Genomic DNA, 19761 nt, shown 5'->3' on the forward strand with positions numbered 1-19761 from the left:
CATAGCAATGGTTTTCTCCTGCTAAAAAAAAAAAAAATTAAACGTATCTTAGGAGTATATATGTATATAAAACTCTAAACTACATCAGCATTTCCTTATACCAATAATCAACAAATCATTTTAATTCCACATTATCTCTCATCCATCTACCAGAACAATTTCATAAACCAGGATAATTTCATAAGACATATAATAAATATATAATTAAATAATTAAAAATACTAGACTCATTAAAATTCAATAAAATTCAATAGGATAAGATTCAATTCCATATGGCACATATGCAATTATCAAATAGTATGTAAGGATACTACTCTATATAGGCCAACCAAATATACTACACAGCAGTTGTTTATACTTCTCATATATAAGTATATATATATACCCACATGAGAAATACATATATATACATTCCTACACATACCTATCAGTGGTGACACCCTGAGTTTCCCCAAATATATATATGCATATATATACACATACTCCCATGCCCAGCTGCTCAGATATTGTTATGTGCGCACGAATGTGCATATGCCTCCATGCACACTTCGCAAACACATGGCCGGGCAGGGACTGTGTTCCCTACCCTAAGTTACCATGTGTATGTGTATGTGCTTGAATCCACTCAACCATGCCCACACCCCCATGCTAATATGTCAAATAATCGTATTGACTTCCAGCTCCTCACTGAGCCCACCCGGCGACATGGACCCAAGCGTAAAGATCCAGAATGTTTCTTGCCTGCACAGGATCGAAAACCTTTCACCCTCTGGGAGAGTCATAGATATGGCTTCAATCCCAAATAGTTCCAGGCCTGCAGTATCCCCACCATGCGCTTTACAGAAGTGTCTTGGCACGCTGTGCTTGTCTTTTTTCTGCTCAATAAACCGGCGATGTTCGCCAAACCTGGTGCGCATTGCTCTAACTGTCCTGCCTACTTAAATTAAGCCACATGGGCACCTTAAGCCATAGACCACAAACTGTGTACCACAGCTAATAAATTGTTTGATATTATAGGAGCGCCCTGCAACTGATGTAAAGCTACTTTTGCCATGCTGCATAAATGCACAAGCCTTGCATCTGCTCTGCTTGCACTTATACGAGCCTACCATATTAAAGAGAACTGGGATATTGGATGCTCTGTTATGGCATTTCATACTTTTTATTTTGCTTGGAGCAACCAAACTCTTAACATTGCTAGCCCGCCTAAACACCACTTTGGGTTTTTTAGGGAGCACTCTACCTAGGGCTGCATCCTGCTGCAGAATAGGCCAATGTTTCTGCAGAACTCTCTTAATGGCTCAATGTTGGTCATTGAATTTTGTAATAAACATAACTTCTCGGGAAGCACCGTTCTCCACAGCTGCCTTGCTACTACAGCCTTCTATATAGCGATCTCTGGCTTTATGTATATGCTGCACAGCATACCCTTTCTCCATAAATTTTTTCTCTAAGACTTTAGCTTGCAACAGATATTGCTCAGTATCTGTGCAATTTCTACGCAGCCTACAAAATTGACTGTAGGGTATGTTTTCTTTCCATTTGGGCAAATGGCAGCTCTTCCAGTGTAAATAAGAGTTACCTGCTGTTTCCTTAAAGTGCGTTTTGGAGGTGATAGCCCCTTCTTCATTCCAGGTCAATTCTAGATCCAAAAATACAAGGGACTTCGCATCTAGTACATGCGTAAACCTAATGCCATATGGGTTGGTGTTACAGTAGTTCACAAATTCTACTGCCCTGTCAGCTGAACCATCCCATATTACTATTACATCATCGATGTAACGCCCATAGTACACCAAATGCTGTGCAAACGGGTTCTGCATCCAGATATGGAATTTCTCCCAAAACCCCATGAATAGGTTTGCATAGCATGGTGCAAAATGCGCGCCCATCGCAGTGCCTGAAATCTGTCTATAGTGTGGGGGGGACCCCAGAGGGTCAGGACCCCAAGTAGGAAAGATCTTGCCATGGGGAGGCCAGGTGCAGGAGGCCACCAGAGTATCACAGGACCCGGAGATCGGGAGGAGTAAGGAGGGAAGGGTGATAGGCCCCAGCAGGGGCCTGGAGAGGGTCCATACTCTATAGATAGGGGAGCCCAGGGTGGGTCAGTTGTACCCTACCAAGGAATCCCATTATTCAATGAGGCATTAGAGGAACCCACTACAGGACATAGGGACCTGTCACAGTTTGGAGGTACCGCTATAGTAGGAGAGGAGCTAGATGCCCAGGTAGGACATATGCCCCAGATCAGTGATGGGACTTTTTTTAGACCGACCCCCTCCCACAGAAAAAAGGAAAATAGGAGATATAGAGGAAGCAGAGGAGGAAAGGGGAAGCGAAATAAAAAGAGGAAAACTACATCACCTATCTCCACAGTAAAAATATTCAATTTTTCAACACATGTACTTGGAGAAGGAGAAATTAGCTTACTACAGAAGGGGCTAAATTTTGCCCCAAGTAGTAATGCTAACCTCTTTGATCTGTTCAAAGATCTGCATAAGTACATGAGGGACCTTACAGTACAGAGATTCTTCAGCCTCCAAAATGCAAAGGTTAAAGAGGTGTCCATAGGCCCCTCAGACTCCACGGAGATGGCTGAGGAGGAGGACGGTGGGGAGTTAGGAGAATCAGAATTAGATAGAGAAGTGTTAGACATATTGGAAGAATTATGGCTTGAAGGGGGTATAACACCAGATAATGCTATCTCTAAACCCTATTACAATGAGATAAAGTATAGCCATTTTAGACCCAAGTCCAGTTTCTACCCGCATCATGTTAAGAATGAATGTACCAAAACGTTCTATTCCATGGTGTATGCGGATTTTAATAAAATCTGTGCCCGCCCTAAGGGGAAGCTAAGTACTAACAACTTGTTATCCTCAGAAGAAATAGTGGCACTTAATCGTATGAAAAAGAATAGCGATATTATTATAAGGGTAGCGGACAAAGGAGGAGGGATAGTAGTACAAAATAGGGAGGATTATATTGGGGAAGCGGTAAGACTATTGTCGGACCATAACACCTATGAGGTTCTGAGCCAGGATCCCCTCCCTCAGTATAAGATAGAACTACAGGAGCTTATTAATAAGGCCTTTAACAGTAAAATCATCAATAAATCTGAGAAACTGTTTTTTCTAAATAATTATTTTAAAACCCCGTACTTCTATCATACCCCAAAGATACATAAAAATCCAGTTTGTCCTCCTGGTAGGCCAATTGTAGCGGCCATGGAGAGTATTACCAGCAGACTCTCCCAATATGTGGATCTCCATCTACAGCCGATAGTTACATTACTCCTGGCATACATTAGGGATTTCACACAGGTGCTGGGGATACTACAGAATTATAGGTGGGAACCCAACTATCTGTGGTTATCCCTGGATGTGTGCTCACTGTATACTTTGATACCCCATGAGGGTGGACTAAAGGCCGTAGAACACTTCCTGTCGGGTGCGGAGTACCTCAATCCGGACCAGTCAGGATTTATCAGTGCTTGCACGCAATTTGCACTGGAAAGGAACTATTTCGAGTTCCAGGGAAAACACTATAGACAGATTTCAGGCACTGCGATGGGCGCGCATTTTGCACCATGCTATGCAAACCTATTCATGGGGTTTTGGGAGAAATTCCATATCTGGATGCAGAACCCGTTTGCACAGCATTTGGTGTACTATGGGCGTTACATCGATGATGTAATAGTAATATGGGATGGTTCAGCTGACAGGGCAGTAGAATTTGTGAACTACTGTAACACCAACCCATATGGCATTAGGTTTACGCATGTACTAGATGCGAAGTCCCTTGTATTTTTGGATCTAGAATTGACCTGGAATGAAGAAGGGGCTATCACCTCCAAAACGCACTTTAAGGAAACAGCAGGTAACTCTTATTTACACTGGAAGAGCTGTCATTTGCCCAAATGGAAAGAAAACATACAGTCAATTTTGTAGGCTGCGTAGAAATTGCACAGATACTGAGCAATATCTGTTGCAAGCTAAAGTCTTAGCAGGGGCGTAACTACAGGGGTTGCAGGGGTTGTGATTGCAACCGGGCCCCATGCTCCAAGGGGGCCTGTGTGGCTCCCCTGTACACCTGGATAGGAGGGGCGGCGCCGGCGGGGGGCAGCATGTAGAGAAATAACTGTCCACCTTTTTCCTCCTGTAGCTGCGGGAGGAAAATGGAGGAGATTGGTTCCTCTGTATGCTTTACCAGCTCCTTCCTTTTCTGAACGGACAGAGTCATAGCCAGTGACGTTGTAAAAAAAATAAAATAAAATGATAAAAAATAATACAATTAAAATACCAAAAAATAAAAACTACTAACACCAGTGGGTGAACTTCCAGGATCGCAAAGGTCACACTTGCGACCGGGCCCTGGCATTCCACCACCATAGGGAGGCCCCAAGATGGCAGGACGGGGGCCCACTGCCGAACTTGTGAAAGGGACCCGCTGCGGGACTGTAATAAAGGGCCACGCAATGAGAGTAAAGGGCCCCAGGATCAGTGGGAAGAGCCCCAGGCTTGAAGGAAAGGGGCCCCGCCAGGGGTCCGGGGGGCCCTTCATGGTTTCTTCCACCGGGGCCCTGAAGGTCCTAGTTACGCCTCTGAGTCTTAGAGAAAAAATTTATGGAGAAAGGGTATGCTGTGCAGCATATACATAAAGCCAGAGATCGCTATATAGAAGGCTGTAGTAGCAAGGCAGCTGTGGAGAACGGTGTTTCCTGAGAAGTTATGTTTATTACAAAATTCAATGACCAACATTGGGCCATTAAGAGAGTTCTGCAGAAACATTGGCCTATTCTGCAGCAGGATGCAGCCCTAGGTAGAGTGCTCCCTAAAAAACCTAAAGTGGTGTTTAGGCGGGCTAGCAATGTTAAGAGTTTGGTTGCTCCAAGCAAAATAAAAAGTATGAAATGCCATAACAGAGCATCCAATATCCCAGTTCTCTTTAATATGGTAGGCTCGTATAAGTGCAAGCAGAGCAGATGCAAGGCTTGTGCATTTATGCAGCATGGCAAAAGTAGCTTTACATCAGTTGCAGGGCGCTCCTATAATATCAAACAATTTATTAGCTGTGGTACACAGTTTGTGGTCTATGGCTTGAGGTGCCCATGTGGCTTAATTTATGTTGGCAGGACAGTTAGAGCAATGCGCACCAGGTTTGGCGAACATCGCCGGTTTATTGAGCAGAAAAAAGACAAGCACAGCGTGCCAAGACACTTCTGTAAAGCGCATGGTGGGGATACTGCAGGCCTGGAACTATTTGGGATTGAAGCCATATCTATGACTCTCCCAGAGGGTGAAAGTTTTTCGATCCTGTGCAGGCAAGAAACATTCTGGATCTTTACGCTTGAGTCCATGTCGCCGGGTGGGCTCAATGAGGAGCTGGAAGTCAATACGATTATTTGACATATTAGCATGGGGGTGTGGGCATGGTTGAGTGGATTCAAGCACATACACATACACACGGTAACTTAGGGTAGGGAACACAGTCCCTGCCCGGCCATGTGTCTGCGAAGTGTGCATGGAGGCATATGCACATTCGTGCGCACATAACAATATCTGAGCAGCCGGGCATGGGAGTATGTGTATATATATGCATATATATATTTGGGGAAACTCAGGGTGTCACCACCGATAGGTATGTGTAGGAATGTATATATATGTATTTCTCATGTGGGTATATATATATATACTTATATATGAGAAGTATAAACAACTGCTGTGTAGTATATTTGGTTGGCCTATATAGAGTAGTATCCTTACATACTATTTGATAATTGCATATGTGCCATATGGAATTGAATCTTATCCTATTGAATTTTATTGAATTTTAATGAGTCTAGTATTTTTAATTATTTAATTATATATTTATTATATGTCTTATGAAATTATCCTGGTTTATGAAATTGTTCTGGTAGATGGATGAGAGATAATGTGGAATTAAAATGATTTGTTGATAATTGGTATAAGGAAATGCTGATGTAGTTTAGAGTTTTATATACATATATACTCCTAAGATACGTTTAATTTTTTTTTTTTTTTTTTTTAGCAGGAGAAAACCATTGCTATGTAGGGAATGTGATATCCTAATATGTATCCTGTGTAACCCGTGTCTTGAATCCCCCACCTCGCAGCTCCGTACTACTTGTGGCTCCGGCTTTGGCTGAGGCTCTCCTGAAGCGCCGTAGATCACGTCGGTATAGTGCGCAGGCGCACTAGAACCGGCATCCGGTGACCAGGCAACACAGGAAGTGAAGGAGAGCGGGGATACAGCGGCGGCAGCCGCGGATGAGGAGACCGCAGAGTCACCATCTGGAGGGACGGGAGGAGCGAGCAGCTCCTGTTGGAATGCTGTATAGCGATTGCCTTAAAGAAAAAGTGTGAGTGCAATTCCAATGTACTGTGTTATTGTCCTTTATTAAAACTTTATTGCCCGAGGTGGCGTGCGCTTTTCTTTACAGATTTGTTATAGGTGTGTAGAAGAAATGGACACAATAAGTGTGTCCGTTGGACATACCATTCAGCCAGGAGTCCATCTAGACCAGGCGTCTTCCAAACTGGTTGTTGCGAAATGGCCAGGATGAGTTTCTCAACAGACAGAGATGCTTCTAGTTCCTCACATGTACTGTCTGACAGGATGGGGAGAGGTACCTGTGTCTCCTCAGTATATCGAACTCTAGTAGCAAAGAGATCTTTATAAAAGGTTAGAAAGGCCTCTACAATATCCTGAGGGACGTCACTAATCTGACCTTAGGGAGTAAAAATTTGAGAGATAGACATAGTGGCGTGGTCAGGTCTAGTCTTATAGGCCAGTAAATGACCAGCTTTGCAACCATGTTCAAATTATTTTGCGTGACATGAAGCATTCGGTTTTGAATGAGGTCCAACAGGCAGAGCTCATATTCTCTACGCTTATGCAGCCAGGAAGCTCATATGTCAGGACCCGGATTGTTAACATAAGCAGATTCTGCCTCCAACATGTCACCCTTCAGCTCTTCAGTGCGGTGCTGGGCATTTTCACACAAATCCATTTGGCAGCTCTACATGACAGCAGGAGACAGCAACATCAATACAAGAGGCCTTGGAATTTTTCAAAACCTGGAATTCCGAGTTGAAAACAAGATAATAATGCCATCTCCAAAAACTTTCAAAAGGTATGGGAAAATCTGCGGAGGACGATATTAGAAGAGTATAGGAGCCATATGAGATCACCAGTGAGAAATCCATGCCCATACTGCTGCTGTTGGAATGAAGGTCCTTTCAAAGGGACAGATACATGCTTCATTATAACATCCATCCGGTAAGGGGCTGGTTTGTTTGCCTTTTCCACGAGGTTTAAAAGAGTGAGGGATCATTTCCACAGCACAGGGAGTCACCACTCTTGGGTGGAGTTCACTGCCTAATATCCTAACCTGTTGGTAAGGAGCTAATCCTGGAGGTGGTGGGATTCACTACACATTATTTGCCTTTTTTACGTTTGGATATTCCTAATTGGACTCACATTTACCACTTGGATTCATAGCATTTATTTTCCCGTTAAGGGTTTCAGTTCAAACATGGAAAATGTATTGGACATCACATTTGGACACTAATATATTTTGTTAGGGTTCACGCCCTGTTTGGGGTTTATAACTTTGTCATTGTTTTGGATCACTTGTGGGATTCACGATTGTTATACAGATTGTTATATTTGTGGTTTTTCAATATAGATACAGTGGGGATCGAAAGTTTGGGCACCCAAGGTAAAAATTTGCATTAATGTGCATAAAGAAGCCAAGGAAAGATGGAAAAGTCTCCAAAAGGCATCAAATTACAGATTAGACATTCTTATAATATGTCAACAAAAGTTAGATTTTATTTCCATCATTTACACTTTCAAAATAACAAAAAACAAAAAAATGGCGTCTGCAAAAGTTTGGGCACCCTGCAGAGTTAATATCTTGTACTGCCCCCTTTGGCAAGTATCACTGCTTGTAAATGCTTTTTGTAGCCAGCCAAGAGTCTTTCAATTCTTGTTTGAGGTATCTTTGCCCATTCTTCCTTACAAAAGTCTTCCAGTTCTTTGAAATTTCTGGGCTGTCTGTCACGCACTGCTCTTTTAAGGTCTATCCATAGATTTTCAATTATGTTGAGGTCAGGAGATTGTGAAGGCCATGGCAAAACCTTCATTTTACGCCTCTTGATGTAATCCCACGTGGATTTCGAAATGTGTTTAGGATCATTATCCATTTGTAGAAGCCATCCTCTCTTTAACTTCAGCTTTTTCACAGAAGGCATCAAGTTACCATCCAAAATTTACTGAAATTTTAATGAATCCATTTTTCCTTCTACTCGTGATATGTTACCTGTGCCACTGGCTGCAATACAACCCCGAAGCATGATTGATCCACCCCCATGCTTAACAGTTGGACAGAGGTTCTTTTCATTAAATTCTGCGCCCCTTCTTCTCCAAACGTACCTTTGCTCATTCCGGCCAAAAAGTTCAATTTTAACCTCATCGGTCCACAGAACTTGTTTCCAAAATGCATCAGGCTTGTCAATATGTTCATTTGCAAAGTTCAAAAGCTGATTTTTGTGGTGAGGACGTAGAAGAGGTTTTCTTCTGATGACTCTTCCATGAAGACCATATTTGTACAAGTATCTCTTTATAGTGGAATAGTGTATCACAACTCCAGTGTCTGCTAGATCTTTCTGGAGGGATCGTGCAGTCAAACGTGGGTTTTGAATTTTTTTTCTCACAATCCTGCAAGCTGTTCTGTCTGATATTTTTCTTGGTCTTCCAGATCTTGCTTTAACTTCCACTGTTCCTGATGATGATTTCTTAATTACATTCCGAATAGAGGATATTGACATCTGAAAACGCTTTGCTATTTTCTTATAGCCTTCTCCAGCTTTGTGAGCGTCAACTATTTTCAGTTTCAGTTTTCTAGACAACTGCTTAGAAGATCCCATGGTGCTCATTCTTGGGGCAAGGTCAGAGGAGTCTGGGCATTTAAAACCTTTGAGATTGACATCACCTGGTCTTCCCAGACAATGATTGAGAACAATCCATGACACTGGCAGGTCTCAGCCTTGCAAAGGGGGCAGTACATGCTATAAATTCTGCAGGGTGCCCAAATTTTTGCAGACGCCATTTTTTTGTTTTCTCTCATTTTGAAAGTGTCAATGAATGATGGAAATAAAATCTAACTTTTGTTGACATATTATAAGAATGTCTAATCTGTAATTTGATGCCTTTTGGAGATTTTTCCATCTTTCTTCGGCTTCTTTATGCAAATTAATACAAATTTTTACCTGGGGTGCCAAAACTTTCGATCCCCACTGTATAAGGCATAAGTAATTTATATCTTGTTTAGCGCACCAGACCACTATTTTTTTAATTTTCACGCAACGCACCAGTAATTGCCATAAAAGTGCCCTGCAGCGTGGTCTTAAATGCCTCCCACTCAGTAGAAGGGTTGGCAGTGCCCAAATTCGTGTTCCAATAGGTCACGATACCCTGTCTGCATTTCCCCTGCACCACCTCGTCCTCCAGCCACTGGGAATTTAGACGCCAGATAACCAGACTGGAGTTTGGAAGGAGGAGAAGGTCCGCACATGAGATCGCATGTAACTTAGGAGCAGTGCTCTCCGAATTACATGCGATCTCCGCGATCGCACTAATGTGAACCGGGGCTTAAACATATCCAATAAAATGTAGGCCAATATGTATGCTGCTACATGTTTTTGGTAAAAAATATCCCAACTGATTGGTTTACGTGAACTTTATAGCATCTACAAACTATGGTTATAGTAGTATATAGTTTTATACTAGCGGGACTGCCATATTGCGGCGAACAATCAGACACTAACTGATACTTTTAAAACTATGAGTGGAAGAGATTGATTTTATTCCCTACTACACAAATTCCAAACCACCTGTCAGAACGAAGATCTGCCTTGTTTACATAGGCAGAGATCCGTTCTGAGTCTCTGCCCGATGGTCGGCGGGTGCCTGCGGATATCGAGTGCCCAGCAACTGCAGATCAGCTTCTACTGTGAATAACAACAGCAGAAGTGGCCCAAAGGCCCCCTGCAGGCATAAGTGCAGGATAACGTATTCATATGTGATCCAATGCACAGCTTCAGCCCTGTAGCGGTAAAACTGCTATAGGGCAGTCAGCAAGTGGTTATTCAACCTTACCAGCTATGTAACTATGTAGGCACATAGACAAAACACATTTTATTAGATTGGGGGAAAGATTAGAACTGATGACAATGTTTTAATTGCTGTCTGTGTTTTTCTGCCCGGGTGGCAACTACTCCCCTCCCATTTATTTTGCTGTGTCACAGGGACAGGAAGCAAAAGAAAATCTTTCCAGTAGGGTAAACTTCCCTTCTTTATCCAAAACTAAAAAAAATAAAGAAAAATGCCCAGAGTTACGCTTAAAAAAAAAGGTTCAGTGGGGCACTAGGCAGTGAATATGGGCATGAAGCCTGTGTAGAAAAACAACAGGTGATTGTAATGAGCTATTTCAGAGACTTTCCTTTGTGCTAGTTTTTTTTTTTTTTTGTGAACGAAACCATATTCTTTTGTAAAGAAACCACAATGCAAATATACATATTAATAGTCAGGACACAGCTTATAAAGGAGGAAGTTTGAGAAGAGAGTACAAAGTCCAGGTCTGGCTAGCCTGTTTTTGTGCTTAAAGAGAACCTGTACTGAAAGAGATATGGGGAGGGGGAGTGCCATTGCTGATTCTATTTTAAAAATGTTAGTTTCAGAAGTCTTTGAGATGCAACATACAATATATTCCCAAAAGTATTAGCGCTCCTGCCTTTACACACACATGGAAATTTAATGGCAACCCAGTCTTAGTCCATAGGGTTTAATATTAATTTGTCCCACCCTTTGCAGCTATAACAGCTTCAACTCTTCTGGGAAGGCTGTCCACAAGGTTTAGGAGTGTGTCTATGGGAATGTTTGACCATTCTTTCAGAAGCACATGAGGAAGGCAGCGCATGAACCACACCAGGATGCAATGGATAAGAAAGTCAGGTGAACATCCAGTATAGAAAGGGTTAACAGTTTATTGGTATTGATAACCGAAAAACAAAGTACATAAAATGCTTACATCCCCCTGGGCTGGAGTGGACAAGGGCAGGGACAAGGGGATGTAAGCATTTTATGTACTTTGTTTTTCGGTTATCAATACCAATAAACTGTTAACCCTTTCTATACTGGATGTTCACCTGACTTTCTTATCCAATGCATCCCGGTGTGGTTCATGCGCTGCCTTCCTCATGTACTTTTATCCATATTAGCACCCTTCCTATGCTCATTGGCTAGCAGCAGAAAAAACGCTGGGGAGCCTCACAGGCTTATTTCTATCCCTCCACCCTAAAGGCACCCCAGGAGCGCCAGATTTGTGATTATTACTTCTGGACTGGAATTTTTCCTATGGCTGCCATGAGTGCGAATCTTTTTACTGAGCCATTAGTTGGCTAACCGCAGAACAACCGCTGGGGAGCCTCACAGGCTTACTTCTATCCCTCCACCCTACAAGCATCCCAGGAGTGCCTGGTTTGTAAATATTGGTTTGAATTCTTTCAGAAGTGCATGTGTGAGGTCAGGCACTGATGTGGACGAGAAGACCTGGCTCACAGTCTCTGCTCTAATTCATCCAAAGGTGTTCTGTTGGGTTGAGGTCAGGACTCTGTGCAGGCCAGTCAAGTTCCTTTACCCTCTAAACTTGCTCCTCCATGTCCTTACGGACCTTGCTTTGTGCACTGGTGTGCAGTCATGTTGGAACAGGAAGGGGCCATCCCCAAACTGTTCCCACAAAGTTGGGAGCATGAAATTGTCCAAAATGTCTTGGTAAGCTGATGGTCTCAACGGTGACCGCTGGAAGGGTTTTGTTCAAAGATAAGTAATTTATAATGTGCTAGTATGCAATGCATACTAGAACATTATGCCATTGTCCTGAAGGTTTTTTTTTTTAAGTGGTTTACTACCACTTTAAGAAGCAAATGATGCTTAGCCTAGACATGTAACAAGAGTTTTAGGTGTTTATTTCACTGTGCCTTGTAAAGGTTTGGTACAATCATTAGGTGCACATGAATCAACTTTACAAACGTGAATCTATAAGTTTACAATTAAAGCCATACCTTAACCTGGTACTGCCAAATCATTCTCCAAAAGTCCCCTACTGTGTGGCTTAGCGGCCCCTGAGTGGCGATATATCGGGGCTGATTGTCTACACCCTGTAAAAGAAAAAAAAACCTGTATATTAAGTGGACCTTTTTATAACTTCAGTCTACATTAATAAATTCCTGACCTATAACAATATGTAACAATGATAATTAAAAAAAACAGTGTTTTAAATCATTAAATGCAGTCTTCAAACTCCAGGGAAGTCACTGTAACTAAGCTTAGAGGTACACTCTGGGAGAACGTCAAAACTAACAATGTTGATCACATGGCTTTCTTTCCTGAATTATCTCTAGGTCTACTTTGAAAGAAATAGATTTCGCATATGCTGCTGTGAACTAAAAATAACAATAATGTGAAAGTATGTGCCGTAGCACCTAATTATAAGTGCATTTGCACTTACAGTTTTCTCTTAGTCTTCCCTGCAAAGTCCCACAAATTCCTGTTGATCCTGCCAGTGTAAGTCCACCTAATTTGGCTTCCTGTGATGGTGCAACAGTGGTGCTGCACTGCTCCTGAATTCAGAGCAGAGTTGTCACTGTCATGTAGACTGTGTCTGCTTGCACTACAGTGAGATGAAAAAATGCAAGGGGTGTGCCTATTTGCATTGTCACTGCTAATTCACAATCATGTAGCTTGTCAATCAGCACTTGGCTACACCTAGTCCTTTGTACTGCTTTCTAGACTGACAGCGCCACCACTGTTGCTAGGACCATCCCACTGTGAGCTGCAGTGTCTGGGTGTGGGAGCTGGTATAACACAAATGAAGGAGGCTTTGGCTCAGTCTGGAAGGGTAAAGGAATTTTTTGTATACTCTATGAGGTTTGGATGCTTTAAGGATGCTCTATGGTGCGCCAGACCAACGGTAAAGGATGTGCATTGAGGCCTGTCTCAGACTGATCCACAGTCTGTTTAGAGACTATAACCAGACATCTGAAGATTTCCTCTTCCCCCCACTCTCCCTTGTGTGTCTTTGTCCTTTCAAAAAAAGCTTCAGGCTTGTGAGCTCCTCCCCCCCCCCTCCATCCCACCTCCCTAGCCCCCATCGCACACCCGTTGCTTATTGAACCGTTTTAAATATGTTTGAAACGTTGCATGCTTTGTTTTCAGTTGCGGTGCCATGTAGGACATGCGGGACAGGGGTCCAACTCAGGCACTGCATATCAGACTTTGTGCCGCTAGTTCGGTAATATGTCTTGACCATGCTTTCGAGGCAAGCGGCTTCATGCATGCCGTGGTGTTTTGGGGAACTTTGCTCCACACAACACGTTAGGCATCATACCACAGGATGAATGAAATTTTTGTATGATTGGAACTGTATTGTCTTGTAGTGTATGTATGCACTACTTTGCAGTACAGGATGGAATATACCCAGATTAAGTATTTTGTTTTTTTATATATTTTATATTAAAAAAAAATGAGGCTTGTGCCTCATATAGTAACTGGATTTGGAAGTTGTTTAGACTGTCATTCAAAAGCCTTTAGTTTAGTACTTTAACATCACTTTAGTAAAACCTCTTTAGCCATGATCTTTTTGCCATCCCCTAACTTAAATGCATTTCAAAGCAACTTCAAGCCAATATGGTCACTTTTTTACCAAATTACCCAATTTTCTCCAAAATTTTAGCGAGACACAAACTCTGTATTTCATTAATCTACTAAATCTGAAAAAAATATTTGATTCTAGGCCCATTTTAATGTGAACCAGGTCCTGTGGAAAGAGGTAGGACTGATAATAGAACGTTATTTGAATATTAGATTAGGGCTAGGAGTAGCACTTGCATAAAGCTGATGACTGAACAAATTATTTAAAAATTGACAGCTTCTTTTTACCAACAGTAGCTAGTCATCACCTGTATAAAGCTTGCATTAATGTAATCGGAGCCAACTTCTTCCGCAAGAAATGAGATAGGAACCCGTGTTTGATCATCTGAAACAAAACAAAATAGATAGGTATTGGAGCAGTTTGAGGGTTAGGCACAGTGTGCCTGTGTCCATGGTCATCTGTTTTTTCCCCTGCACAATAACCCGCCTTATACTCACACGGTAGAATGTCTTTGTATCGATTCTTCTTCAGGTTCTCCTGGCTACCCCCTGCCTCCGTGGAGTAGTTGTTGTCCTGCTTTAAACACATGGATCGATTTCTAATTTCCTGCAAAACAAGGAATATAATAAATAAGCACCTCATCTGCTGCAAGTCCTGGCATTTCTATTGGGCAATTGGCTGCTTTCCTATCTCAATGCTCCTGCATTTCTGTCTCAATACCGCTGTCAAGCATGAACCATTCAAGTGAATAGAGCTACTCTACAACCATCTTGCAACCATGTGTAATGCATGTGGAGCTGTGGGCTTTTCAGAGTTAAAACGGGCAAAAAAGAAGGTGACATTTTGCCTTCAGTCTACCTGTCAACCACTGATCACTTTTCAGAGGGGTGACAAGGGCAGCTACAAGTGTGAACGAGCCCTAGCTGTGATGTTTAGACATCTTTCTATGATCAGGCAGTTAATTTCCACTGCCCTGGAATTCGTCTTGGCTCTACTACTCTACTATGCTCTTCGTAAGGGTACCTGACAGCCTGACGGTACAATCTTTGTAGAGTCTTCATTAGCCACTTAACGACTGCCCACAGTACATTTAAATCATTACTTTGACATTGACTACCATTGTTATGGCAGCAGCTATCTGCCAATATACCCAGTATCCTTTTGTACTGCGGGCGATTCTCTACAAGATAAAAATGATCCCGGCAGCGGATTTGCCCCAAGATCACTTTTAGAGGCAGCGGGAGAGGCCAAAATGCAAAAAGAAGGAGCAGTGCTACTACCCATAGAGCTCACCAATAAACTAGCGCATGGTGCCCGATCCACAGCCATTTAACTGAGTACATATGTAGAAAGATGATCCGCACACCGGTAGTTGCTCTTAAAGTCTTCATGTTTATTCAGGAACGACAGAACACAACTGCTGATAAGATCAGTTGAGGCCCCCCTCCCGCAACTTCCTGGTGTCTTTCGGGTTTACCAAAGCCGTTGATAAACCCAAAGCCGATCAGGTCGATCAGTAGCTGGGCAGTAAGCCAAGTGAAGGCAAGATAGCCCCTACTCGGCTCTATGCTCTTGAAGGATCGGAGCGACGACTGACATCACTTTCACCTCGCGGTTTTAAAGGGATGATTTTTTTTTCTTCTCTTAGAGGCAGGTGTAAATGTGAGATCTGGGGTCTTTTTTGACTTCAGATCTCTCTATAAAGAGGACCTATAATGCTTATTTCTATTACAAGGGATTTTTACAAGTGATAAAAAAAAAACTAAATTAAAGGGACAGTTTAAAAATAAAAAGTAAAATAAATAAGAAAACAAAAATGGATTTTTGTTATACCGTAAAATCCTTTTTTCTGATGTTCATTTACAGACACATAAATACAAAAAATGTGCTGCGCCAGACGTGCACCAATAAACATAAATGATGTTAATATAATCAATATCTGAAGTCCATACAAGCTGTGATTGTGCTCAAAATCCAATAAATGTGCATAAGTGTCCAGGTGTCCAAATCAGAAATGCAATCTGGTGAAAAGTGCACACCAATCTGTGAAATCCCTCCACCTGATAGATTGGCCTCTCACCTCCAAACAGGACCCAGACGGGCCAGCAAAAGCATATACTGAGGATATCAGACTCCTGGAAAGACACTCCAGCCTCTCAGCTCCGGAGGTCTCAAGACACGGGACATGCGATGCAAAATATAAAAGGGAAAATATAGTGCTCTCCGTTTCAACAATCAGGTTTTATTGAGGTAAATAGAAGTTTACTCACATGTACAGGGCACTTCACCGTGCCTGCTGTTATGGCAATAATAGCGTGTGTCACTCGAGAGATGTTCGGCGTCGGTCACGCAAGCTCCGCCCCCCTGTACGCGTTACGACGAGCGTATGGCTCCAACGTCTTCTTCGGTAGGGGTCATTTACAGACACAGCTCCATATCTTTTTTGATCCCTGGGTTATGCTGCTCTCCATAGGATTAGGACACTATGCGGAAAAAAAATTCACTACGCCCATAGGGCAGTCCTAGGGGGGTATACTTCCACTTCCTGCTATAGGACTTCAATTTTGTAACATGCGGTGTCAGAAGAATACATAACCCAACTCAACAGAGGTGTGGGTGCTGTGTCCGTCAATGAACATCAGAGAAAATGTTTTTACGGTAAGACAAAAATCCAATTTTCTCTTTCGTTCATTGACGGACACAGCTCCATATCTTCTTTGACCCTTGGGACGTCCCAAAGCAGTGTCAACTCGAGGGGTGGAAAAAAACACAGCAATAAACATATTTACCAAAAGGGCTAAACGTAGCCAACCAGAAAAACCAGGAGCTCAACCAGGAACAACTGGATCTCACCTACCAAAGAAAAATAAACCCTAAAGAGGCAGAAGCCTCTGCAACAGCAGCCTGCAAAACTTTGCGGCAAAAGCAGCATCCGCAGATGCGAGTACATCCACCTTGTAAAACTTTGTGAATGTGTGCACAGGCGACCAGGTGGCCACCTTGCAAACCTGGACCACTAACGCCTAATGACGGAAGGCCCAGAAGGCACTAAGCGCCCTAGTAGAATAAGCCTTAACAGGGAAAGGAGGAACCTGACCCTTGATGGAATAGGCCTGCACCACCGTCTGCCTGATCCATCTGGAAATGGTTGCAGCAGATGCGGCCTGCCTCTTACGAGACCCATACATAAGGACAAATAAGGAATTCGATTTCCGAATCGACTCAGTCGCCACCAGGTACACCCTGATCGTCCGAACCAAATCCAGGTAATGTAAGGCAATCTCTTTAGGATGCTTAGGCTTAGGATACAAGGAAAGCAACACAATGTCTTAATTTAAGTGGAAACTCGAGACGACCTTAGGAAGGAAAGACTGGGAGGGACGTAGCACCACTTTGTCCCTGTGAACCACCAGGTAAGGTGACTGACAGGACAACGCAGCCAACTCGGACACCCTGCGTGCAGAAGTAATAGCCATCAAAAAGCCACCTTCTCTGACAAAGTAATCAGAGGGAGATCACTAATATTTTCAAAAGGCGTTTTTTTGCTAGGCCTATGTTGAAGGGCCATATCCACTTTTAAAACCAGTGACTGCAGGACCGCCGTCATGGCCGCCAGGATAGACAGAGATCCAGAGGGCCCCGCAGCTTCTGAGAGTGGGTCAGGTGAGGTCGGGTCGCGTTTGCTGGCCGGACTGGAAAGACCACCCAGTCTGGCAGTTGATTGTAGTTCTTACTGGAACAGACTTGATTGTAGTTCAGAAAATAATAAAATAAGAAAAATTCAGTTTAAAAAGGAAAAAATTCCAGGACCAGAAATCACAGCAAGGAACTAGGTTCTTACTCCTGACTAGGCAGAAAAAAAACTGAGGTCCCATAGCAGGAACTGGGAGTATACCCCCTAGGACTGCCCTATGGGCGTAGTCAAATTTTTTCCGCCTATTGTCCTACTCCTAAGGAGAGCAGCATAACCCAAGGGTCAAAGAGGATGTGGAGCTGTGTCCGTCAATGAACGAAAAAGGAAAAAAAAATGTAAAGTGCCCGTCCCTTCGTGTTCACACGCGAAAGTGAACGCATACTTAAGTCACGTCCGCATATGTACACGGTGTTCAAACCGCACATGTGAGGTATTGCCTCGATCATTAGAGCAATAATTCCAGCACTCTAGGTAACCTGAAAAAATGTTTAAAGTGTCGAATATGGAGATTTTTAAGTACTGAAGTTAGTCGCTATTCCACAAGCGTTCGCAACTTTAAAGCATGACATGTTAGATATCTATTTACTTGGCGTAACATCATCTTTCACATTATACAAAACAATTGGGCTAACTTTACTGTTTTTTTTGTTTTGTTTTTTTTTTAAATTAAAGTGTAATTTTTCCTCAAACACTGCATTTGAAAGAGCTCTGTGCAAATAAGGTGCGACATAAAATATTGCAACAATTGCCATTTTATTACATAGTTACATAGTAGGTGAGGTTGAATAAAGACAATAGTCCATCCAGTTCAACCTGTGTAGGTGTGTGTGGCCGTAATCATCTCTCATACCCCTGCATGTTCTGATTCTTGAGATGTACGTCTAAGAGTCTTTTGAGAGCCACCATAATTCCCGCAGAAACCACCTCTTTCCAGAAAAGGCCTGGTCTTAAAGTGGTTAAAACTACACAATTTCTGTGATAGGACCACCTACCTAATCTGTCCAATCAATTTGTATTTAATCAGGCAGGTCCTTGCCCTAGCAGAAATTGTACAATCAGATTGTAGTGTATGGTGAGCTTAAAGTGGTTGTGAAGCCTAAAACTTTTTTACCTTCATGCATACAATGAAGAAAAAAAAACTTCAATATGCAGCTCCCCCAACCGTCCCCCCTAATACTTACCTGAGCCGGATTTACTGATGTGCGCGAGAGCAGCTGCTGTCCTGGCTCTCTGCCTCCCCATTGGCTGAAGGACACCAAATGGACACACACAGTGGGGCTTGGGAGCGAGTATGCATGACTACCCCCATAGCAAGCAGTTTGCTATGGAGGCACTCAGCAAGGGGAGGAGGCCAGAGCGTCGGTGGGGGGACCAGAGAAGAGAAGGATCAGGGCTGCTCTGTGAAAAACCACTGCACACAGCAGGTAAATATAACACGTTTTTATATTAAAAAAATAAATATAAAAAAAATAAGGCTTTAATATCACCTTAAAGGACTGGCTGATTGAGTGATCTGACCTTCGTGGAGGAAGTAACCACCCAGCTCTTAATCTTCTATTTCTGTATCTACCCATTGACTTCTCTATACTCTGCTTTCAATAGGAACCCTCACATACCAGGAAGTGTATTGATATTTTCCAGAAAGAATTCAAGACAAAGTTAAATCTTTTAGGGTACTGTTTAGGCGCAATCAACATTTCAAGATGTTCCCTCTAACATAGCAAATCCTCACTGATAATGCTGAAGTCCACTTTACAACTTCTGTGTCTACAAAAAAAGTGATCAACACCTGGATATTTTTTTTTATTGAAAATAAACTTTTCACAATGAACAAACAAGGTTACAATGTACAATGCAGTACAAAGAGCATGAAATAAGCAGACACTCCAAATAGTGGAGGAAGATGCATAATAATGAAGACCATCATTTGACAAAATGTGTAGCATACCATAACCAAAACTGGGGTGCAAATAAAAAAAAGGGGGGGGGGTAGGGCAGGGGAAGGAGGAAAAGGGGGGAAGTGAAAAGGGGGGGGAGTGGGGGGTCGGTACCGTAGTTAATAAAGATCAAAACATACATCACACTACATATTACATATCAGGGTTTTTTCGATATCCACATATGCCATAGGTTCCAATGGCTATCATATGCCTGTCCCTGTCCAGTCTTGTGAGTTAGCAATTTTTCATATACTGAGTTCACCTTGACCATGCCAATGACCTCTGAGGCCGTCAGGTTTGACTTCCAATTTCTGGTGATGAGAATCCTAGCAGCTAGCCGAATATGCGTCACTATCATAGAAGCTTCGGGGGGTATCTATCTATGCCCG

The 19761-nt window shown here is 42.6% G+C and overlaps 1 protein-coding gene across 1 annotated transcript in view; it reads right to left on the bottom strand.

Moving 5' to 3' along the window:
* PTPN18 (protein tyrosine phosphatase non-receptor type 18) overlaps positions 1–19761 on the bottom strand; it is a gene marked incomplete at its 3' end in the record, with an annotated part of 160080 nt that overhangs the window by 80967 nt on the left and 59352 nt on the right. Inside the window, exons 2-4 of the mRNA XM_082264282.1 lie at positions 14236–14344; positions 14046–14122; positions 12150–12245 (exon numbers count right to left, since the gene is read on the bottom strand). Coding sequence (XP_082120408.1) covers positions 12150–12245; positions 14046–14122; positions 14236–14344 — 282 coding nt within the window. The remainder of the gene's footprint in view (positions 1–12149; positions 12246–14045; positions 14123–14235; positions 14345–19761) is intronic.

Source organism: Pelophylax lessonae, assembly GCF_965119305.1.
Source record: "Pelophylax lessonae genome assembly, chromosome: 7".
Lineage (NCBI taxonomy): Eukaryota > Metazoa > Chordata > Amphibia > Anura > Ranidae > Pelophylax > Pelophylax lessonae.